The 18560-nt window shown below is 52.6% G+C and overlaps 1 protein-coding gene and 1 long non-coding RNA gene across 3 annotated transcripts in view; one reads left to right on the top strand and one right to left on the bottom strand.

Annotated features, from left to right (window-relative positions):
- Window positions 1-1925: 1925 nt before the first annotated feature.
- On the top strand, window positions 1926-17009 carry BAK1 (BCL2 antagonist/killer 1). 2 transcript variants are annotated; one of them, XM_009923546.2, is made up of 5 exons: window positions 1926-2039; window positions 8440-8575; window positions 8709-8852; window positions 11032-11212; window positions 11409-17009. In XM_009923546.2, the coding sequence occupies exons 1-5, from the start codon at window positions 1952-1954 to the stop codon at window positions 11511-11513; spliced, it is 654 nt and encodes a 217-aa protein (XP_009921848.1). In that variant the 5' UTR covers window positions 1926-1951; the 3' UTR covers window positions 11514-17009. The 2 variants fall into 2 exon arrangements, with proteins under 2 accessions (XP_009921848.1, XP_069627716.1); XM_069771615.1 differs by having other exon boundaries at window positions 1928-2039; window positions 8443-8575.
- LOC104321039 (uncharacterized) overlaps window positions 16703-18560 on the bottom strand; it is a 13654-nt gene continuing 11796 nt past the window's right edge. The window contains exons 3-4 of the long non-coding RNA XR_011322321.1: window positions 17813-17891; window positions 16703-16917 (exon numbers count right to left, since the gene is read on the bottom strand). This is a non-coding gene — a long non-coding RNA (uncharacterized lncRNA). The remainder of the gene's footprint in view (window positions 16918-17812; window positions 17892-18560) is intronic.

Below are 18560 nucleotides of genomic sequence, written 5' to 3'. Positions count from 1 at the left end.
CTCAGCACATCCTCTGGGTGTAGCAGCATGGAGTACAGTAGAAAGTCATACTGCTTCGCTTACCCACGAACTCCAGAGAGCCGCTCCAAGGCTGGTCTTGCTTCCTCTTGAAAGACACAGAGGCCTTCCTAGGCAAGGTGGGCTGCAGCTGTAGCCTTGCTACGCGCCCGAGGAGGGGCTGGGGATGGCAGCGGAGGAAGCACGGGAGGGTTTCCTCTGGGGAGGAGGGGACGGGGGCAACGTGCATCCGCTCCAAGCGCTCCCTGAGCTGTCTCCATCACGTCCCGGAGCAGAGAAGAGCAAGGAGAGGAGCAGCTCTGGAGCCTGGGTCTCTGCTGAACTGGGCAAGTGGGAGCCAGCTCTCCTCCCAACTTTACCCTCAGTCTCAACTGCTGATCCTCATTGCGTTTTCAGCTTTTCTGTGGATGGGGATGTTTGAGGTTGGGGAGGAAAAGGGAAATCCTGTCCTCGGAGGCGTGTAGGAAAAAACAGCATCTCCGTCTGCGTGTCACTGCTGCTCAGGGTCCCTGAATGCAGCTATGCAAAGACACGATGGCTTTCTAAGCCAGGCTGATAAGCTTTGCATTTCCAGCCCCCCATCCCCACCTTGACTGCAGGCCGTACTTCACATTACTGCTTGTGGTCTCAATTTATTTTCCCTTTTGAATAACCTTCAGTGTGAGGTTGTAAGCTCGGACCACGTGTTGCACTTCTAATCTTGACATAGGTGGTTATTTATCCATGACCAGCACTTTGTTAAATTTTTGCCCAGGATACAACTGAAACTTCTGGGTGCTGATGTGTCTTCATGAATTTAGACCTGGTGCAAATCAGAAAACCCACCGGTTCAGCCCTGTAGAAGTCTGGCTTGGGAACATGTACTGGCATGCCAAACAGCAGGCTAGGACCTGCAGTGATCTCTCTCTAACCCTGACGGTAACCGCATGGCCTCACTTCCTTCTCTGCAAAAACCAGAGGGTGAGGTCAGTGCGATGAGCAGAAGGGTAAAGGAGCTGCCATGAGCCCTGAACTACAGAACTGGGCTTAGGATACCTGTGAAGTTCAGGGGCGATATGAACCACGCGTTTGGTTCTCACTTAATTTTCTTATTCTGAGAGGAGCTCAGAGTAAGAAACATAAAGAACGGGGGGAATTAGAGCCTCTGGATTTAGGAAAAGAGAGCTCATCTCTTGTAGAAGTAGTGGAAAACAAGCCGGAGGTGCTTGCCAGGAGATGTCGGCACTGTCGCTGCAGCTCCGCGTGGGAGCCACGGCAGCTCGGTGTGGTTGCAGGTCGGTTTGCTCTTGCCGCGCTCTGAACCGTCGTGGTTGCAGGTGGGGGTAGCAGCAGCAGCAGCATTTCGGGCAGCAGCAGAGCCCCACGACTCAGCTCCCAGACACGTTCCTCCGGGTGCAGCCAGGGAGTCGTAGAACCCTTTGTGCCGTGATTTTTTTGCATTCATCCCAGCGTGAAGCCACTGCAGATGCAGCTGTTGTCTGGGCTGAGTAAGAGCCGGTGCAGCCCGTGGCACTTGCTGAGTGGGTCAGAGGAGAGCTGGGCTCGTTTCCAGCAAGGGTGGGGAGGTGGCGAAGCGGGGTAGGGAGTTGGGTGACTTCTCTCTTCTGGCATATGACTGTCCGCAAACGTGTTACTGAGAAGAGGCAGGAAGAGAGGAAAAAAATCTAGCCAAGGGACTTGGTGTGGCCAGGAATCACGGAGCAAGTGTGCCGGGAAGGGAGGAGCCAGGTCGCTGGCAGAGATAAAAGCAGGCAGCGTTGCTCTTCTGAGCACTTGGCTCAGCCGGAGGGGCTTCCTAAGGCTGGCCTGGGAGCTGTGTAAGGGAGCAAGAGGCCGCCAGGCTCCCGCGTCCCTTCTGGCTGCTCATAACCTGGTTCGCTTACTGTCTCTTGTCATTCCAGGTAAAGCCGATACTCCCAAGCATCTCTCTGCAATGGCCTCAGGGAACGACGGTGACCCACCGAGGGCCCACAGACGCCGGGGAAGCAACAGGCGCAGGCTGTCACAAGAGCTCAACTCAGGTAAAAAGGTTGCTGTGATATTCAGGGAATGAAGCATTTTCAACCCATTCTTTTTTTTTATTCCTCTGCTGTCTCTTTGAAAAGATGGGGTTTTTTTCATACCTCCAAGGCCCTTTGCAAGACTGGGATAACAGATCAGTTCCGTAAAGCTGAATTGAACTGGGAGAGCACAGGCTCAATGCTTTTGGGAGACGCTTGGCATTCGATTAGCACGGTGGGCAGCAAGAGGGGCTTGAAAGGCATGGAGAAAATAGTGCGGAGGGAGCTGCTGGACTGGGGTACGCTGGCAGCTCTGGGCAGGCAGGCTGAGGCAGGCATAGCGGGGTGCCACTGGGCACAGGGGTTGGGACGTGGGGCAGATCACCCTGGCTTGGCTGCGAGATGTACGTCTGGTTCCTGATGTCATTTACTTTCCCTTCCCTGAGCACAGGAGAGCGAAAGGTGCTTGATGTTTAAGACACAGAGAAAAAAAACGTCTTGCTGAGCAGCGCCTGGTCTCAGGCAGTTGGTTTCAGTCTTGCTGCATCGGCTGCTGGTTGAAATCGGGTCTCCGGTGTGCCTTGGCATAGCAGCGATGAAAAGTTATGGCTCGCCAAAATTCAGAAGCGGTTCAGTCCGTTTCTGCTGTGTGCCGAGCCCAGCAGACTGTGTAATTGCGTTTCACACTAATGGGTGAAACTGGGAACGGGGCCGAAAGGAACCCAGGAAAAACTTCAGCTCCCGTTTCATCCCCAAATGATAAAATGCCGCTGCACAGAAAGCTGTTAAACATGGGTGACTTCTTAACCTGCTTGCAGGTGGACTTGTAAATAAGGCTGAGTCACTGCGGCTCTGTCAATAATGGAGATTAGAAGCTATACCTAACCACTTATGTATTTGAGCTCAGATCCAGCTCAGAGCTGTTTTATTGGCCTGATAACGTTATTTATACTCTGGTATTGCCTGGACTCCTCTCCATCTCAGAGTACCATTTGTGCTAGATCCTGCGTGAATACACTGGAAGAAAAAATACCCCGTCCTTCCCTTACCAAAGTCTACAAGGTATGAGAAGAAATAAATAAGAGCAGTTGTTTACGTATGCTGATTTCCTGTTGAGGCCAATGAGATGCTGATGTGAAAACCAGTAAGAGGATCAGGCCCTGAGCTCTAACCACATTGTTGTACAGTCACGCTTCCTGTACACTTGCAAATACTTACTGGCTGTACTGGCATCCCTCTGCTTCCCAAAACTCAGGGGGTCCCTCAGGAATTTGGAGGTGGGATCTGCATGCCTCTTAGGGAGAGGCCTCACGGACTCCAGTGGGAACAGAAATGTGCAGCTTCCACCAACACGCGCTACGGGATTATGGGGTAGAAGGTGGTTTTCCTCAGTAGGTATTAAGCCTGGCTTTCATTTAGGGCTCGCTTGCTCTCTTTATCTTTGGATGCGGTAGGGAGTGAAGAGATTGCTGCTCAAGGACTCGCTTGAGCATCGTTCTGAGCCCTTGTTCTACCAGCCGTTGCTCAGGGCATGGACAAGATGCTGCTGCTTCTGTCTGGGTTGGGTGGCGATTTGCACTTCTGGTGGTTTTAGGGCATGGTGGACGAAGGCGGGAGCTTCATACTCCTGGCAGTATGGGGTGGGAGGCCCAGGACCAACGGTGCTGAGCTGAGCTTAGGAAACAGGGCTCAGACTTCAGAAAAGTAACCTTGCCCTCCTTCAGTTCTCATCTGTAACATGGCGGTGGCAGTGCCTCCCCGTTCAGACGTGCTGCCAGGGTCCGCACACAGCTACAGGAATGGCTTGGATAATTCCATCGAGGCTTAGATCTGCGGGACATGCCATGGACGTGGCTGTCCTCACACTTGCAGGTAACCATGCCAAATGCAGCTCAGCCCCCACTACACTGCAGAGGGGCTAGTCCAGGTGATGAAAATATTGCTTATGTGGTCACACTTAGCTCCTGTGTGGACCACATTAGCTGGAATCCCAAAGTACTTTGGTGAGAAAAGCGATGTATTGCTATGTCCGCTCCTTATTACTAAGGAGATGGAGAGAGCTTTGATGTCAGTCTCTGCGAGGATGTCCAGGGTGTCAGGGCTGTGCATGGAAAGCCCAGCCACCCTCCCTCACAGTTTGCAGAGTCAGATTGGCAACTGTTCTCTTCCTCAGATTACCTGGGCTTTCTCATCTGTCCGTGTGTGTTTAATACTCACGTAACATACCTGGAGAGGTGTGAGATTTGGTCCTTAGTTGTTTATCTTAGCTCTGGACTTGATGTTGCAAGTCATGAACTGATAAATAGTTGCTTGGGGATGTTAGTCATGCATCTGTGAGTGTCTTCATCTCCCAGACCACCTGCAAAATGAGTAGGAAAAATGCGAGCTGCCTGTTTAAACCTGGATTCTCATACATTCTGGAGAGCACCCGAAACCATTTAAATGTACTTTTTTCTCATCTGGTGCCCATGCAGTTCCTATTTCCAGCACACACACAAGAGTACTGGATTTCCCGTTGAACTGTATCTCCCATCAATATGTGGTTTCCTTTTTTAAAAGAAAAAAAAAATATATAAATCATCCTTCTGATGACTGTGCTGGGAAATAACTCTGCTATGGAATTGCCTCATGACTCTCTTGTTCTGGCCTGCAAAGGATGCCCCAAAAGCTCTTTTATGAAAAACTTGATGGGGCAGAGGAAGATATATTGCCAGAGCTGAGATGCCCACCCATCTGGAGCATCCCACTGAGCACTGGGTCCAGTGTCCCTTTGCAATTCAGTAGATTAGCAAATATGGGACAGGTCTCAGCTTGGGCAGTGAAGTACCAGAGAAAAACCTTGCTGCAGCCCCCAGCCCCTCCTGAAAGTGTGTAGCTCTGGGTGTGTTGGTGGGACACCATTGAACAACAGAATTAAAGCAGGTTTCTTGAGTCCAGCCCAGAATCTAGACCAGAGCATCTCCCTCACTGACAGATTAATTTCTGTCTTAAAACCAAGGGTGTTTGCCCATTAGCTCTGCAGGGGGGCTGTTTGTGAATATTGCTCCTCTTTTGGGTGAGAAGATACTTGTTCTAAATAGCAGAATAAGGGGAAGGGCTTTGTGCTGTGCAGATGCCTCTGGGGACAGCAGGTTTCCGTTTCCCTGTCTAGAAGCTTTGCTCTCGGGTGCAAGCTGTGCAGGATTATGCCAGCATGATGCAGTGTCAGGTTGATCAGCCTTTGATCCTGGATTCCATTGCTATTGACAGGCGATAGAGTTCACAAGGGGCTGCCTTGCCCGCTGGAAGCTAACCCAAATCCAGATATTGCTCATCCTACGCTTGAACTGCAACTACCATGAGGTGGAGCTGAGCTTCCCCTCGAGGCAGAAATCTCCAGAGACGGTTCTTGGTTCCCCAGAGCTGTCTTCTCCCTTCGAAGCCAGTAGCTGTTTCCGGGCTGGATATCTCCCTCTGTGCAAACAGATGCACCTCTCAGTGTAGTTACCGCCTGTCTCCTGAGCTCAAAAGGGATGCTGCCAGGTTGCATCTGTCATTATTACAGTCTGTAGCAAGGCTATTTAGTTGTAACAAGGTCTGATGGATAACTTTGGGTGAGACCTGCCAGTTTTTACTATAGCGCAGCTGCTCTGCGGGAGATGAGAACAATGAGAAATAAAGGATCTTGCACAGAAATGCGGGTGTTGCACGTTTGAGACTGGCCGGGGTCCGGTCAATGTTGTCTACAGTGTGGGTCCAGGCAAGAGGTTGTTGGGGCAGGTCTGGTCGAGATGCTGAGAGTGAGCTGGGGACCGAGGATGGCGGGGTCGCTGCTCCGTCAAGCAGAAGTGGAGCAGGTCCTCCCTTGCAGTGTGGGGGTTCGCAGCAGCTCGTGAGCCCCCTAACACGGCCCCGATGATCCCACAGGGAGACCAAAGATCCCAGAGGAGCTCCAAACCGCTCTCCCCCTCTCCGCTGCCAGTAGTGGGAGTCCACAAGGCAAATCTTGATCCGGATCCTCTTCCTTTGAGTGGGAGAGACCCAGAGATGGTCCCAGTGGGTGCTGTGGGTTAGCACCTGGGGGAAAAAAGATGTGCGTTCGCTTGTCCTTGTGTTACTAAAAATAGTGCCTTGGGGTAATTAAAACTAGGGATTTTTTTTGGTACACTTATTTCCTCTTTTGTTCTCGCAGTGTGTTTACCCTGTCTCTCACTGAAACTGTGAGTCAGTCGGTTTCGTTTTCTGGCTCTCGGTGGAGCGGTCACTGGCTCCGCTGGCTCCTCCATAAGGTGGGATTTGTTTACCACCAAATAAACCTGTTCCTGCAAAACAAAAACCCAATCCCCTGAAAACACAGTGACCAGGGCTTGTCATTTCCCTTCACCTTTATTTACCCAACCCAAACTCTGTGTAACCTGAGTCTTTGCACGACAGGTCCTCTCCCTTCCCCGCACCCCATCCAGGGCTGGGCCCGTCTCCCCGGAGCCGCACGTGGGCCATGTAGATGTGACCAGCTGGAAAAACCCGGTGACGAGTAGCACAGCATGTTTTGGAGACTTGGATACAGGGTTTTATGGGGCAGTGTTGCCAGGACAGCTGTGTCCATGAGGCCAGGTCCTGACATCCCAGCTCTGGCATGGTGCTCAGGCACGAGCATCTCTGCATTGGAAATGCAGTTTCCAGTGGCCAGAGATCTGCATGGCCAGTCTGGCGGGTGGATATACTGGCATGCTGGGAAAGGGTTTTAACTGCGTTGGCTGCAGTGAGCTGCACCGCTGCTAGACGGTGTTGCTGGTGCAGATGTGCTGCTGCATGTCACCAGCACACCTTGCAGGACAATCACCTAAAGCCACGGGTTTGCAGGGTCCTGTGCTTCTGACGTTGCCCCAGGTAGCTCATTTACCTGGGCTTTGCACCTTGTTTAATGGCTGTGAATCTCCACCCTGAATGGTGATACCCTGTCAAATGAGCAGGGCTCTGATCCATCCATACCGTTTCTGTCCCCTACAAATTTTGCATCTTAGAAAAGAAACTGGAAAAAACTGTGTTACCAGGACCTTAGGGCCAGCTCCCCCTGAGCCCTGCGGCATGACTTAGCTGGGCTGCCATCAGTTCGGGAACTGGTGCTCTAGCCCAGATTGCTTCTTGAGCCAGCTGAAACCGAGCTGTAATCAAAGACATCCCGTGACAGTCCGGGTACTTTCCCCAGGAGCTATGTAATGCATGTGATAAGGTATCGGTCACCATGGTACCTACAGGACTGAAACGCCTCGCCGGGGGCTCCCTGCTCTGGAGGGGGCAGGTCCTGGCCACATCCAGACCCTTGCTCTTCCCCGAGCAGCGTGGGCACGGGGGACACACGTGGGGGTCTCAAGCTCGAGCTGTTTTCGGATGGGCGCGCGCTTGTCGATGCCAGTTGTTTCCGACTCACTTCCTGCTTGCGCAGAGCCGGGTCGGTTTTCGCGCGCTATCGGGGCCGGGTGACGTTACCGCATGGGTGCATTCCCCCGCTGAACCCTGAATACCTGGCGTGCCGAGCCCTGCTTGTTTACAAGAGCAGGGGAAGGAAGCTGTGGCACCCAAAACCAGCCTCAGCTCACCCCCTGCCCGGCTGCAGCCTCCCATCGCCGTGCAACGGGCTCGTTTCTTCCACGGGTATTTGTTAGCGAAGCACTGTCCACTCTCGCACAGTGGCAATGGGTGTGCTGGAGCAGGAACAGGCATTCGGTTCAAACTTATCACCTGGCTGTTTATCTGCTTTCAAGCGCAAGATGGGGAGTCACCTCTCTGGGTTACAGTTTAGGAGTTATTCAAAAACTCGTCGCCTTTCTGCTCTGCCAGCAGCTCATGCAGAAGTTGCAAACCCTGCCCTGGCATTGCTGCTGCTGGGCTGATGAGTGTCCGCGAGACCAGTGATGCGTGATTGAATCGGCGAGGAATTATACCAAAATAACCAATTTAACTTTTGCTCACCACATCATTGCTGATGCCATGCTAGGGCAAGATCGTTGGTGACATTGAAAAACAAAGATTGTTTGCTGAGGGTTGATGGGCAGCACTAGACTGAGCTTTGCCTCCAGTTTGGGTTTGAATCTGAGATTCCTGAACTTGTTTGTGCTGAGCAAACCCCTTATCAAGAGGTAACAGAGCTGCCAAGCACAAGCACTTGAACATCTGGTTTGTGTTGTGACAGTCCTGTAGCTGTCTCTTGCCAAAAATGGATTCAAAAGGTGGGCCTGTGCCCCAAAGAACAAAGACTGGCTTAAAAATTAGTTTTCTGAGAACTAATTTATGTTGGATTCTTTTTGTTTTACTGCAAAAGGCCAGAGTTAATACAAACAGCACAAATTTAGGCTGAAAATGAGGGAATGGTCTCTTTCCGACTTGGGAAAGGGGGGAGACGAGTTTCTCCCTTGACTTTTCTTCCTTTTGTCTCTCTCAGAAGACCAGGTGGTGGAGGAGACGGAGGAGGTGTTTCGGAGTTATGCCTTCTACCGCTACCAACAGGAGAGAGAGGAGAGAGGGGAGGAGGTGCCCATGGACCCAGAGATTGTAGAGATCCAGCAGGAGCTGGGCAGGTAAAAACTCTGATACCAACCGTATGCACGTTCCTCAACCCCATTCTGAGCCAGGCTCTATTACAGATCCACCCCTCACTCCTGCTTACCAGTCTTGCTGACCTCTCCATAATGCCGTCTTCCCTCTGGGCAGCACCGGGAGCCTGGTAGGAAGGCGCCTGGCCATCATCGGTGACGACATTAATAAGCGGTACGATGCGGAGTTTCGCTACATGCTGAAATCCTTGCAGCCCACCAAGGAGAACGTCTATGAGCACTTCACCAGAATAGCCTCCAGGTAAGGCCACAGGCTCCCTCAGCATGGGCTGGATGCCTTCTCCTGGAGAAGACCAGGGAAGGAAGGGTCAGACGGGGTGCAATGCAGTCGGTTAAAGCCTTGCCTCCACCCCGGAGCACCTACCCCAGTATGCAGACCCTGTCCATTCAAGCTTCACCCACCATCCCTGGGTTGAGCTCCCAACGAGCTTACCGTGACGGTTCCTGTGTTTTCTGCCTGTCTGCTCTTTCTCCTGCGCACTGTTTGGACAGTCTTCACCTGACAATCACCTCGCAGTCCTTGCACAAGCTGACCAGGGTCAGAAAGGTTGGGGGAACATGCCTGGGAAGCGTGCCCCGTGCATCAGTAGCCAAGTGAATGTCCCAGCCACCCTTCAGGGGTACAACCAGCCCCGGACCATGGCAGACTTGCTGCTGGTCCCACTGCCGCTTGCGCAATAGCTGGAAAGCCCTGATGAGTCAGGCTTTCAGAGGCACAAAGCAAAGGCAGCTGCAGGCTGCGGGGATGGGCAGGTACTCGCTGCCCTTGGTGTGGTCCACATGGAACAGGATCCGACTAACTCAGCATGGGGGATGCTCCGCAGGCTTGCAGAGCCTGTAGCCATCTCGTGCAGGCGATGCGTGCCCACCTCACCCGCGCAAAGCACAGCAACAGGGTGAAGAGTGAAGGCAAACACCTGGACGACTTACAGCCCTGATTGCCTGAAGTACAGGCTTGGATCGAGGTGGCTGTCGAGGGGTTCGGTTCTCACCTCTCTCTGTCTGTAGGGAAACCAAGTATCCACGTGAAATGGTTCACCCAGGGTCATGCAGAAGACCTCTGGCAGAGCCAGGAGGGAAGCCGGGGTCTCTGGGTTCCCAGGTCCCAGACTCCCGTCGCTCCTCCGAGCACGCCTGGCTCCGGCACAGCCCCGTCCCTGGGCACCCTCCGCTCAGTGTTTGTTGTCTAACTGCCTCTCTTCTGTCCTTTTCCTGCTCCCCTGTCCTTGGGAAGCCATGCTGCGCTGTTTTCACCGCTTTGCCAGCCTGAGGCGGTTAACGCACCGCAAACAGGTAAATTAACCTCTGTCCCTCTCTTTGCGCTGCCTGTTTCTCTGTAGTTCCTTCCCTGGCTCTAACTTCCCTCTCCCTCTGCCACCTCCACGGTGGCAGCTCCACGCCAGGGCTCTGCAGAGAAGACAGTTCCCTTCGGCTGTGCAGACAGGGACCACTAGGACAGGGCACCAGATTAAAACACAGAGCCCGAGTCTACTCTTTTTATTATTCTCCCTGCCCCCCCCCTTTTTTTCCTTCTTGCTTGCCTTGCTGGAAACCAGGAAAAACACCTTCAAAAACAGGTCTAGATAAATCAGTGCCAAACCTGCCCACAGCGATGCAGTTTGTGCCCACAGCAACCAAAAGCTGGATCAGAAGCAGTAGGTGTCAGGTAGGCACATTTTGGAGCCCCCCGCAGCCCCTGCGAGCCTCAGTCTAAGGAAGGATCAGGTTTTGTTCTTGGAGGGGTTTGTCTGTGCAGGAAAAGGAAAAATCCTGTTCTAACATGCTTTGTCCTTAGATATAATTAAACTTCCTTACCTCCTCCAGGTATGACCACACAAGCAAGGGATGCTCTGGGACAGGTGGGTGGTAGTTCCTGCTCCTGGCTGCATGTGTAGCAGCTACTGAGCTTGCTGCAGCCTACAGCCTGACGGCTTAAACCACCACCAGTTCCAGCTTACCTTGTTTAATACCCTTGCCCATGAAAACACAGGACCTCCAGGCAGCTGATGTGCCCTGCATTCGGACAGAGACCTCAGGGAAAGGCAGGACAGGCAGGAAGGTGGCAGGTCAACAACGGCCACCGCAAAGCTTCCCCTCCAGCACTTCAGAGCTTGTAGCTGTGTAGACTTTTTCCCTAGGACATCCCTAACCCACCTGGCTGAGACAAACAGCGGTTGTGACCGAGACTGTGTTTGTTCTGCTCCGAAAGCACATCCTGGTTATGGGCGGCCACGTGTCGCTTAGCCACAAAATGACTACATTGTCTGTGCGGCTGGGATGCAGCCCGAGAACTAACACAGCATCCCCAGCCCTGCTCTGCAACCGGCACTGCTCAAGAGCCCGTGGCCTGGGATGCAGAGACTAGGGAGGTCCGAGCCAGCCACCGCAGTGATTTAATCAGACCATCGGCTTCATTTCAGCTTGTTCGAGAGCGGCATTAACTGGGGCCGGGTGATTGCGCTGCTGGGTTTCGGCTACCGCATGGCCATCCACGTCTACCAGCACGGCACAAGGGGTTTCCTCTACTGGATCACCCGCTACGTCTCGGAGTTCATGCTCCGCAACCGCATCGCCCAGTGGATCGCCCAGCAGGGAGGATGGGTGAGCCAGCGGGAGCGCGGGGCTGTCCCGGGGGGAATTCGGGGACAAGGGGAGGCAGCCGTGCTCCGGCCGGTGAACGGTGCAGCCTGGGGACTACGGCACTGCTGCGGTCGGTGGGGTTACCCGGGTGCCAGCAGAGCAGCAACCTGGCCCAGGCAGATCTAACACGCTCTGGTTATTCTCTGTTTCCCGTCAGGTGGCTGCACTCGAGCTGGACAATGTTTACATGAAGTACATGCTGGTGGTGGTGGCCCTGGTCATGGTGGGGCATTTAGTGGTACGACGCTTCTTCAGGCCCTAACTGACGTGGGGGCAGAGGCTGGGGGGGTCCGGCCAAGCTCTCTCTCAAATCTCTGCTCTGCGTTGACGTCTCCCAAGAGAGGGGGAAATTCGAGGAACCTCCAAGAGAGAGAGCAGCTTGGACCTGTGACCCTCCCACCACGGGGCCCAGGGTCTCTGCCATCTATGCAGACACCACCAGGAGCTATGGGGAGAAGAACTGGGGGAAAGGCTCAACTTTGTTGCCTGTTTTATGCCTCACTTAACTGCTGAGGACACTGTGATGGTCCTAGCACGCAGCAGCGAGGCAGAACAGGCTCCTCTGGAGTCAAGAGTCCGAGGGAACAAATGTGTTGTGATAATGCCAGCACGTATGTGTATGTGTGAGTGCGTGGGTCTTGTCCGCTCCGTGGGGCAGGTGCAGAGCTCCCCATTTGCTAATGGCTCTAGCCCAGACCATCACCACATTTGAGGAGGGATTGCAGCCTTGGTTGCTGCAATTGTTGTAAGTCACTGGAGGGGCAAGCCAACATTGGCCCATGCGGGGCTTGCTTTCACCTTCCCTCTGATCCTGAGCCCAAGTTCTTGAGCATTCTCTTTCCTTTTAACAGGCATCCCTACCCCTTTTTAAAGAAACACACAGACTACCTGTCCTCTGACAGTCGATGGAAACATCTGGCAGCACCGGCAGGCAGGTTTTTCCCTGCCGCAGCCCGAACCTGGAGACCTGCAGTTCTCCTGTGGCTGATGCAGGTGCTGAGGTGCAGCCTCACCGCCCTCCGTGAGCTCCAAGGCTGCGTACCAGCAGACCTAGGAAGCACCAGCAGGTTTCCAAACACTAAAAAGCTGTGGGGTTACTAGTGGTCGGTGTAGGCAGCCTGCCTGCCTTCCGTCCAGTTCTGCTGGAGGCTTCCATTCAGTAGACTTGGATGCTGGCAAACAAGCAGCCCAAGTGAGACCAGTTGGTCTCCCTTGCTCTCAGTGGGAGGCACTGGAGTTGCATCCCATCCCCACGTCAGCTCTTTGCTTTCTGAGCTCAGCTGGGCAGGATGAGTGCAGGCATGCCCTGGTTAAGCCCAGGGCTGGAGTGTTTTATAGCAGCCCAGAGAGCAGGACCCAGCGTCTTTGGGAAGTGACTTCAGCTTGTTCTGTTCATGACTAATGCTTGAGCATGATTTTTGGGGGAGGGAGGGAAGCAAGCTCCACTCTCCCATCCCAAATCTTTCTGACTTCTATAAAATAGGGAGAGCGTCCCAGCGTGGACCGCATGGTTTAGCTCTGTTCTTTTTACTCCAGGTGACACTGTAAGGCTTGAAACTGTGACTGGCCCTTGGCTGAGCCAAACTCACCCTACCTATTCCAGCATCACCCATCTCCTAGAGCAGGTCAGCCAGCTGGGGGAGGGAGCCGGAGGGACCTCGGAGGTAGGAAATGAGCAGTGGTCCTCGGTCTGGGCTCCTCTCCTAATGCAGACAGAGCCCTTCTGGGCTGGAGCCTGGGACAACGGGAGTCACAGTATCGTAGCCCTAAAGAGGCTGAGCCTCCTGCCCTCTGGGGCCTTTCCGCGGTGGCTGGAGCGGGGAACTTGCCTGGTATTGCTACCGCAAAACGGGCTGAGTGACCACAACTGACAGCGCTCCCACTCACCCCTGCGGCATGGGGATCGCCAGACTGGGGCAGTCTGCCTGGTGTCACCCGCTGCGGGGACCACCGTGAGAGCCCAACAGGGGTCAGGGAGACCTTCAGAGCAGCCCATCTGCCCCACTGTAACAAAGGCGTTCCGGACAGACAGCTGTCTAACCTGTTTTTAAAACCCTCCAGTATTGCCTCCCCCATATCACTGATTCTTACCTTAATCTTTACCTTCAGATAGATTTCTTCCCCACCCCCCCAATGCCTATCCCTCACTGCAGTTTAAGCTTGTTACTACACGTCCTGTCCAAGCACAGAGACAGGACACCTTGCATCCTTTCTCCTTGCAGCTGCAGAGGCTTAGCAGGACCAGCCATAATTTTATAACACTTACGTCCCTCATGTTCCTGCCTCTTTTAACATAAGAATAGCAAACTTCTCAGCCTATTTCCATATCAGGGTCTTTCTGTGCTTATCATTTTGACCCTGACTGTTTCTGCAGTATCCCTTTCCCTGGTGGAATGCCTTGGACTGTGCTTAATAGAAAGCATTAAAATATTTGCTATAATATTCCTCTTCTATATCTCTCTGTTTTGGTTGCTTTATTTGTTTTATCTGTGCTGAGCAGCACAAATCCCCAGTGGATTTTCCATGCTCAGGTTTTGCGGCCATGCTGACTCTTTGAGCAGCTGAATGCCCACCGAGCTCGTTTGTCCCCTTGCAAATGTATTTATTGCTTTGCATTTATCCACACGCAACTTCATTTACCATCGTGCCACCTGGTCACCCGTTTTGAGGAGATCTGGAGATTTCCTCAAGATCTCAAGAGTCCTCTTTGGTGTGAACCAGTCTAACCAACTTAGTATCATCTGCAGTTTCCCATCCCCACTCCTTACCTTCTTTTTTGGGTGACACCACCACCAGATGGAGCCTTTTTGCCACGATGAAAATGAACCACTAATTGTCATTTTCCTTTTCTCTTAATCAGCCCCCATTATCGACATGTCACTGTCCTCTAGGGTAGTTCTCTGGTTTGGTTGTGTCTCCAGCGGGACTTTTTCAGAGGACCTTGGAAAGAAAACAGTATATCAGCTTTTATTCACTAATTCACTGACACACTCCAAGAACTCTAACAGATTGGAGAGAACTTTTGCTTGTACAAAAAGCCATGCTGCTTGTAATTTATTCTCATCTTCCAGATAAAATGTTTCACCTTGCAAACCAAATGCAGCTGGAAGGCCAGCAGACTTTAAATGAAGAACATTTTTCAGCTTTATGGTAGATGATCAAGCCTTAGTAAAGTCTGTGATACCAGGACAGAGAAGGGAACTTTTAAAATAGGTGCTATAGCAAAGGAAAGTTTCCATTTTATCTGTTTTCTCAGGGGATTTGCAGGGAGGATTCTCTCAGGATATCAGCATATTGTCTCCCTCTGCTCTCACCTCTCCTAGCCTTCCTGACACTGGTTAGCAAGTGGAAAAAAGCTTGAACTGGGACTGTGAATGGGCAACTGGTCTGTAGTGCTGTGTCCTGTCACTGGATGGCAACAGCACTGCAGGCACAGCCACCAGGGTGCTGGCTCCGAGGGAAAAAAAAAACAAACAACCCTTCCAGGTCCCATCTTTGTCCAGGAGCCCTCAGTATCCATCAGCTGTGGTCTGCACACCCAGAGCTGTGGGCGTGCACTGTGCTCTGACCCATAGCACAGGCAGGCATCACTGGTTTGTACTGGACTACTGGCAGGGAAAGCGCCAGGTGCTTTAGTGGGGCAGGAACAGACTGCAGCAGGGTTGGATTTGCTGGGATCAAAGCAGACCAAGGTGAGAAGGCTTGGTTCTCCCCAGAAGCTGATGCTCTTTGTAGGGTTGGTGGGCTCTTTCGTGAGGGCCGCAGCGGGTATCTACCTCGAAGCCCCACTCGGCAGAGTTTGGGCAGGGGGCCTGGACAAGGTACCACAGGCCACCTTGACTACATGCAGAAGGCTTTTGCTCTGGGACTGGCAGTGCCAGGAGCCAGTTTTACAAAAGAAGTACATCTCTGCTATAGAAGCAAGAGCTCTAGATAAAGCTACTTTCCTAGAATAACCCCAGACTCCCTTTACAGGGCTGAATTAGCTACTTTATTCTGCGGGGATAAAGCCCTGATCAACTACAATATTTTTAGCCAGTGTAAACGTTGTTTAACCACCAACCCAGTCACATATTGTACCTTGTAGGAAAGCAAGCCCATCTGATGCACTGAATAGCAGGCTGTCCCTGCTGCTACCTTCCTAGCCACTGTGGTGCTACTGGGGCACGACTGTCCCTCGGGCTTTGGCTTCTTCCCTTGGTGAGCAAGGGAAACATGGGTGGGAAGCCCTCAGCTGGAAAATGAAAGCAGAAGATGAGGAGAGGGCTCTGCCATTCACAAGGAGAGGATTGTTCACTGAATCATTTGGGTTGGCAGGAAAGTCTCACCCCCACTCAAAGCAAGGCTACCTAAATCACCGCAGGGTTTGGTGGACAGCTGCTGAGCGAGCATGCCATTTTTCTAGCATCAGAGACCCAAGCTGGGTTTGCACCTGAGGAAGGACTGGCTCTCTCTGACACCTACAACTTAGCTGCACCCACTGGTACCAGTGCCTGCCTGGTCTGCTCACTCCTAGAGCTGGTAGGAAGAGGGACCAAAGAAAAGCCTGTGCTGGTTCCCTTCTCCACCCAGCCCCAGGATTAACAGACGGGATGGCTTCAGCATCACAGTGCCTGGTGAAGGCTGACATGCACCCCCAGAAGTAGCAAAGAGGGGTTGCGGGCTGTCCAGGTAGCAGTGCCAGTCCCCAGGGCTGGGGGAACCGTACGTGGATGCAGGTCAGGGCAGCTGATCACAGCCCCACTCGAGGCCACAAGCTCTACACTGTGGTTCCTTGTACCTCTCCCTGCCAGCTCCCTACCTATCAAGGGGTGCAGGAAGGAAAAGGTACATTTGGTGAGGATTTCTTTGTGCAAGAGGCTACCCCAGGAGAGGTGTTAAGGGAGCATGGCACAGGGAGTTGTCCAGACAGAAAACTCTTGGTTCAAGCAGAAGCATCTGTCTTCAGGAGGGTGGGCAGAAGAATTTCATTCAGAGGGTTATAATGGATGCATAGAAAGGGGGTGAGAGTCTGAAGAAAGAGTCCCATTTACTGAGCCTATTTGAGAGCATTTTTCACTCCCACCCTCTTTGCTTCTGGACAGAAGAATCTGCCTGAGCTATTAGTTTGCTTGTCAGAACCACCTCTCCCTTCTAGCCATTCCTCACACTGCGAGCCAGATCCCGAGCCATCCCTGCCAAACGCCGGGTGCCGCGGGGTTCAGGCTGGCAAGGACCAGCACTGCCCTGGAGAAACTGGTCTCTTCATGGTCAGGACTGGTGGCAGCCTTCTGTGAAGCTCTGTGTGATGGGTTTTACACATATACTTGAAACCACATTATTAATTCTGGTTCTTCCTTGCCTTCTTCACAGTATCAAAGCGCATGGTGTTTCACAGCTCCTTCCCTTCTCCACCCCTCCAGGAAGCCCCAGTCTCTCCCAGCACTGCAGGAAGGGGACAGGGTGTATGATGGAGTAATAAAGCATGCTTTGCACTGACTCTGGAGGGAAGGGACTTGTAAACACCTTTCCTTTCCAGGGGAGGAGGAGAGGAAGACCACAGGTTGTCCCAGTAGCAGCAGGGAGATGGGGAACAAGCTCTGTCTGCAGGCCAGCCTTTCCCCAGTGCGGGTCATCTTTAAATGGCAGGCAAAGGGGCTATGTGGAACATGGTGGGTTGCTTTTACCTGAAAAAAACCCATTTCTTTCACAAATATTCTGTTTTAAAATGATGTAATATATATATGTGAAAATAAAAATGGTACATGCAGTGCAAACTCTTTTCCTGGCTGTGTTGAGGGTTTTCTTCCAGAAGCTGTACTCCTTTGCAGGGTGCTCTGGGTAGCTCTTGGGTGCATTATAGGTCCCATGCACAAATTTGCACAAGCTAGTCTCAGTTGCCCCATTAGTTTAGGGATACCAGGCCTTCTTACACTTTCTGTAGCATGAAAAGTTAGATAGGGAGAGAAATCTGCTGCTGAAGCTTGCTTTGCCATCCCTGAGAAATACTGCCTTCACAGCAGATGCTGTGGGGATGAAGAAGAGACCACGGTAGTAATCTGCTGTCTGATCAGCTGCTCAGCCTGCCCAGAAGTTAAGGATCTTATCTCTGGTGCATCCACACCTCCCTAGTAGGAAACAATAAGGACAGGAAATTGCAAAGGAAAAATCTGTTACAGAGGAGTGGAACAGGATTCTCAACTGCCATAAAACACTCCAGCAAATCAAAGGGAGATGGGTGTTCATATCAGAAAAGCCCAACATGTACAAGATGGAGGGATGCTACCACTGTCCTGTATTGGAACGACAGCAATACCTCCTGCTAGCTAACCACTCCAGCTGAGTGCCCAGAGAACTCACATTGCTAAGCGGAACTAGGGTTGGCACAAAGATGGGAAGCTGGGGCTCCTGCAACAGTCGCTGTCCTGGGCTACCTTTCCCAAATACCAGCTCAAATCCCCAAGCTACACCACTCTCAGCTGCTCTCTTTTCGCATGCCAAGACAGGGCATGAGCTTGTACCAAGCTGCCCTCCCTTTCCTGCACTGCTTTCCTTTGCTCAGAGACAAACCTTGCTGCTTACCTGATTTTTTCACCCCTCGCAGGACAGGTCTGGATACCAGCTTCCACCAACTGTTCCTACTGCAGAGCTCCAGCAGTATCTGTAATGGGCAAAGAAGCAGGTGACGTCAGGGGGACAGGATGCTTTAACACCACTGCCTGGGGGGTGAGAGCTGTACCTTGTTAATGAGCACACTGCCTCGCTAATAAGCACAGACACCCCCAGTCACCCCCACCTGGAACCACTTCTGCTGATGCCTTCCCACCTCCAGCACTGGTCACTGTAGTCCTTGCTTTTGGGGCTGGGAGGAACCTCCCAATGGAGTCCCAGTCTCTTGGTCACTGGTTGTGGTGGGAGCCCAGGGCAGCCCCTGGTGACTGCGAGGTGTCGGGGGAGATGCTGTCTCCATCAGTCCTTGCTGATGGACATGGAGCATCCTTCCCGTTTCCCTGTCCCCACCCTCGATAAGGATCTGCTGTTCTGGCTAAGAAAAGGAGGGGGGTGGGCAGTGGCAGGATTTGTGGTTACTGTAGGATGCTGTGGTGTAACGGGGGGGGGGGTTACAACGGGGGTGGCTCTGCTGGCATCGGTCAGCCAGCTTAGCGATGAATCCAAGTGACTGCACAGCTCCCATCCCCTGCTCTGTCCCATCCCACGTCATTGCAAACAAGTCTGTCGATCCAACAGAGCAATGACGGCTTCGTGCTGTTACCCTTCGTGCTCCGTGAGTGCCTGGATTTGCAATTTCTACCTCTGAATGCCAGTCAGT

This window comes from Haliaeetus albicilla, chromosome 26 (assembly GCF_947461875.1).
Source record: "Haliaeetus albicilla chromosome 26, bHalAlb1.1, whole genome shotgun sequence".
In the NCBI taxonomy this organism is placed as follows: domain Eukaryota; kingdom Metazoa; phylum Chordata; class Aves; order Accipitriformes; family Accipitridae; genus Haliaeetus; species Haliaeetus albicilla.
This window is presented reverse-complemented; position numbering and strand designations above follow the sequence as displayed.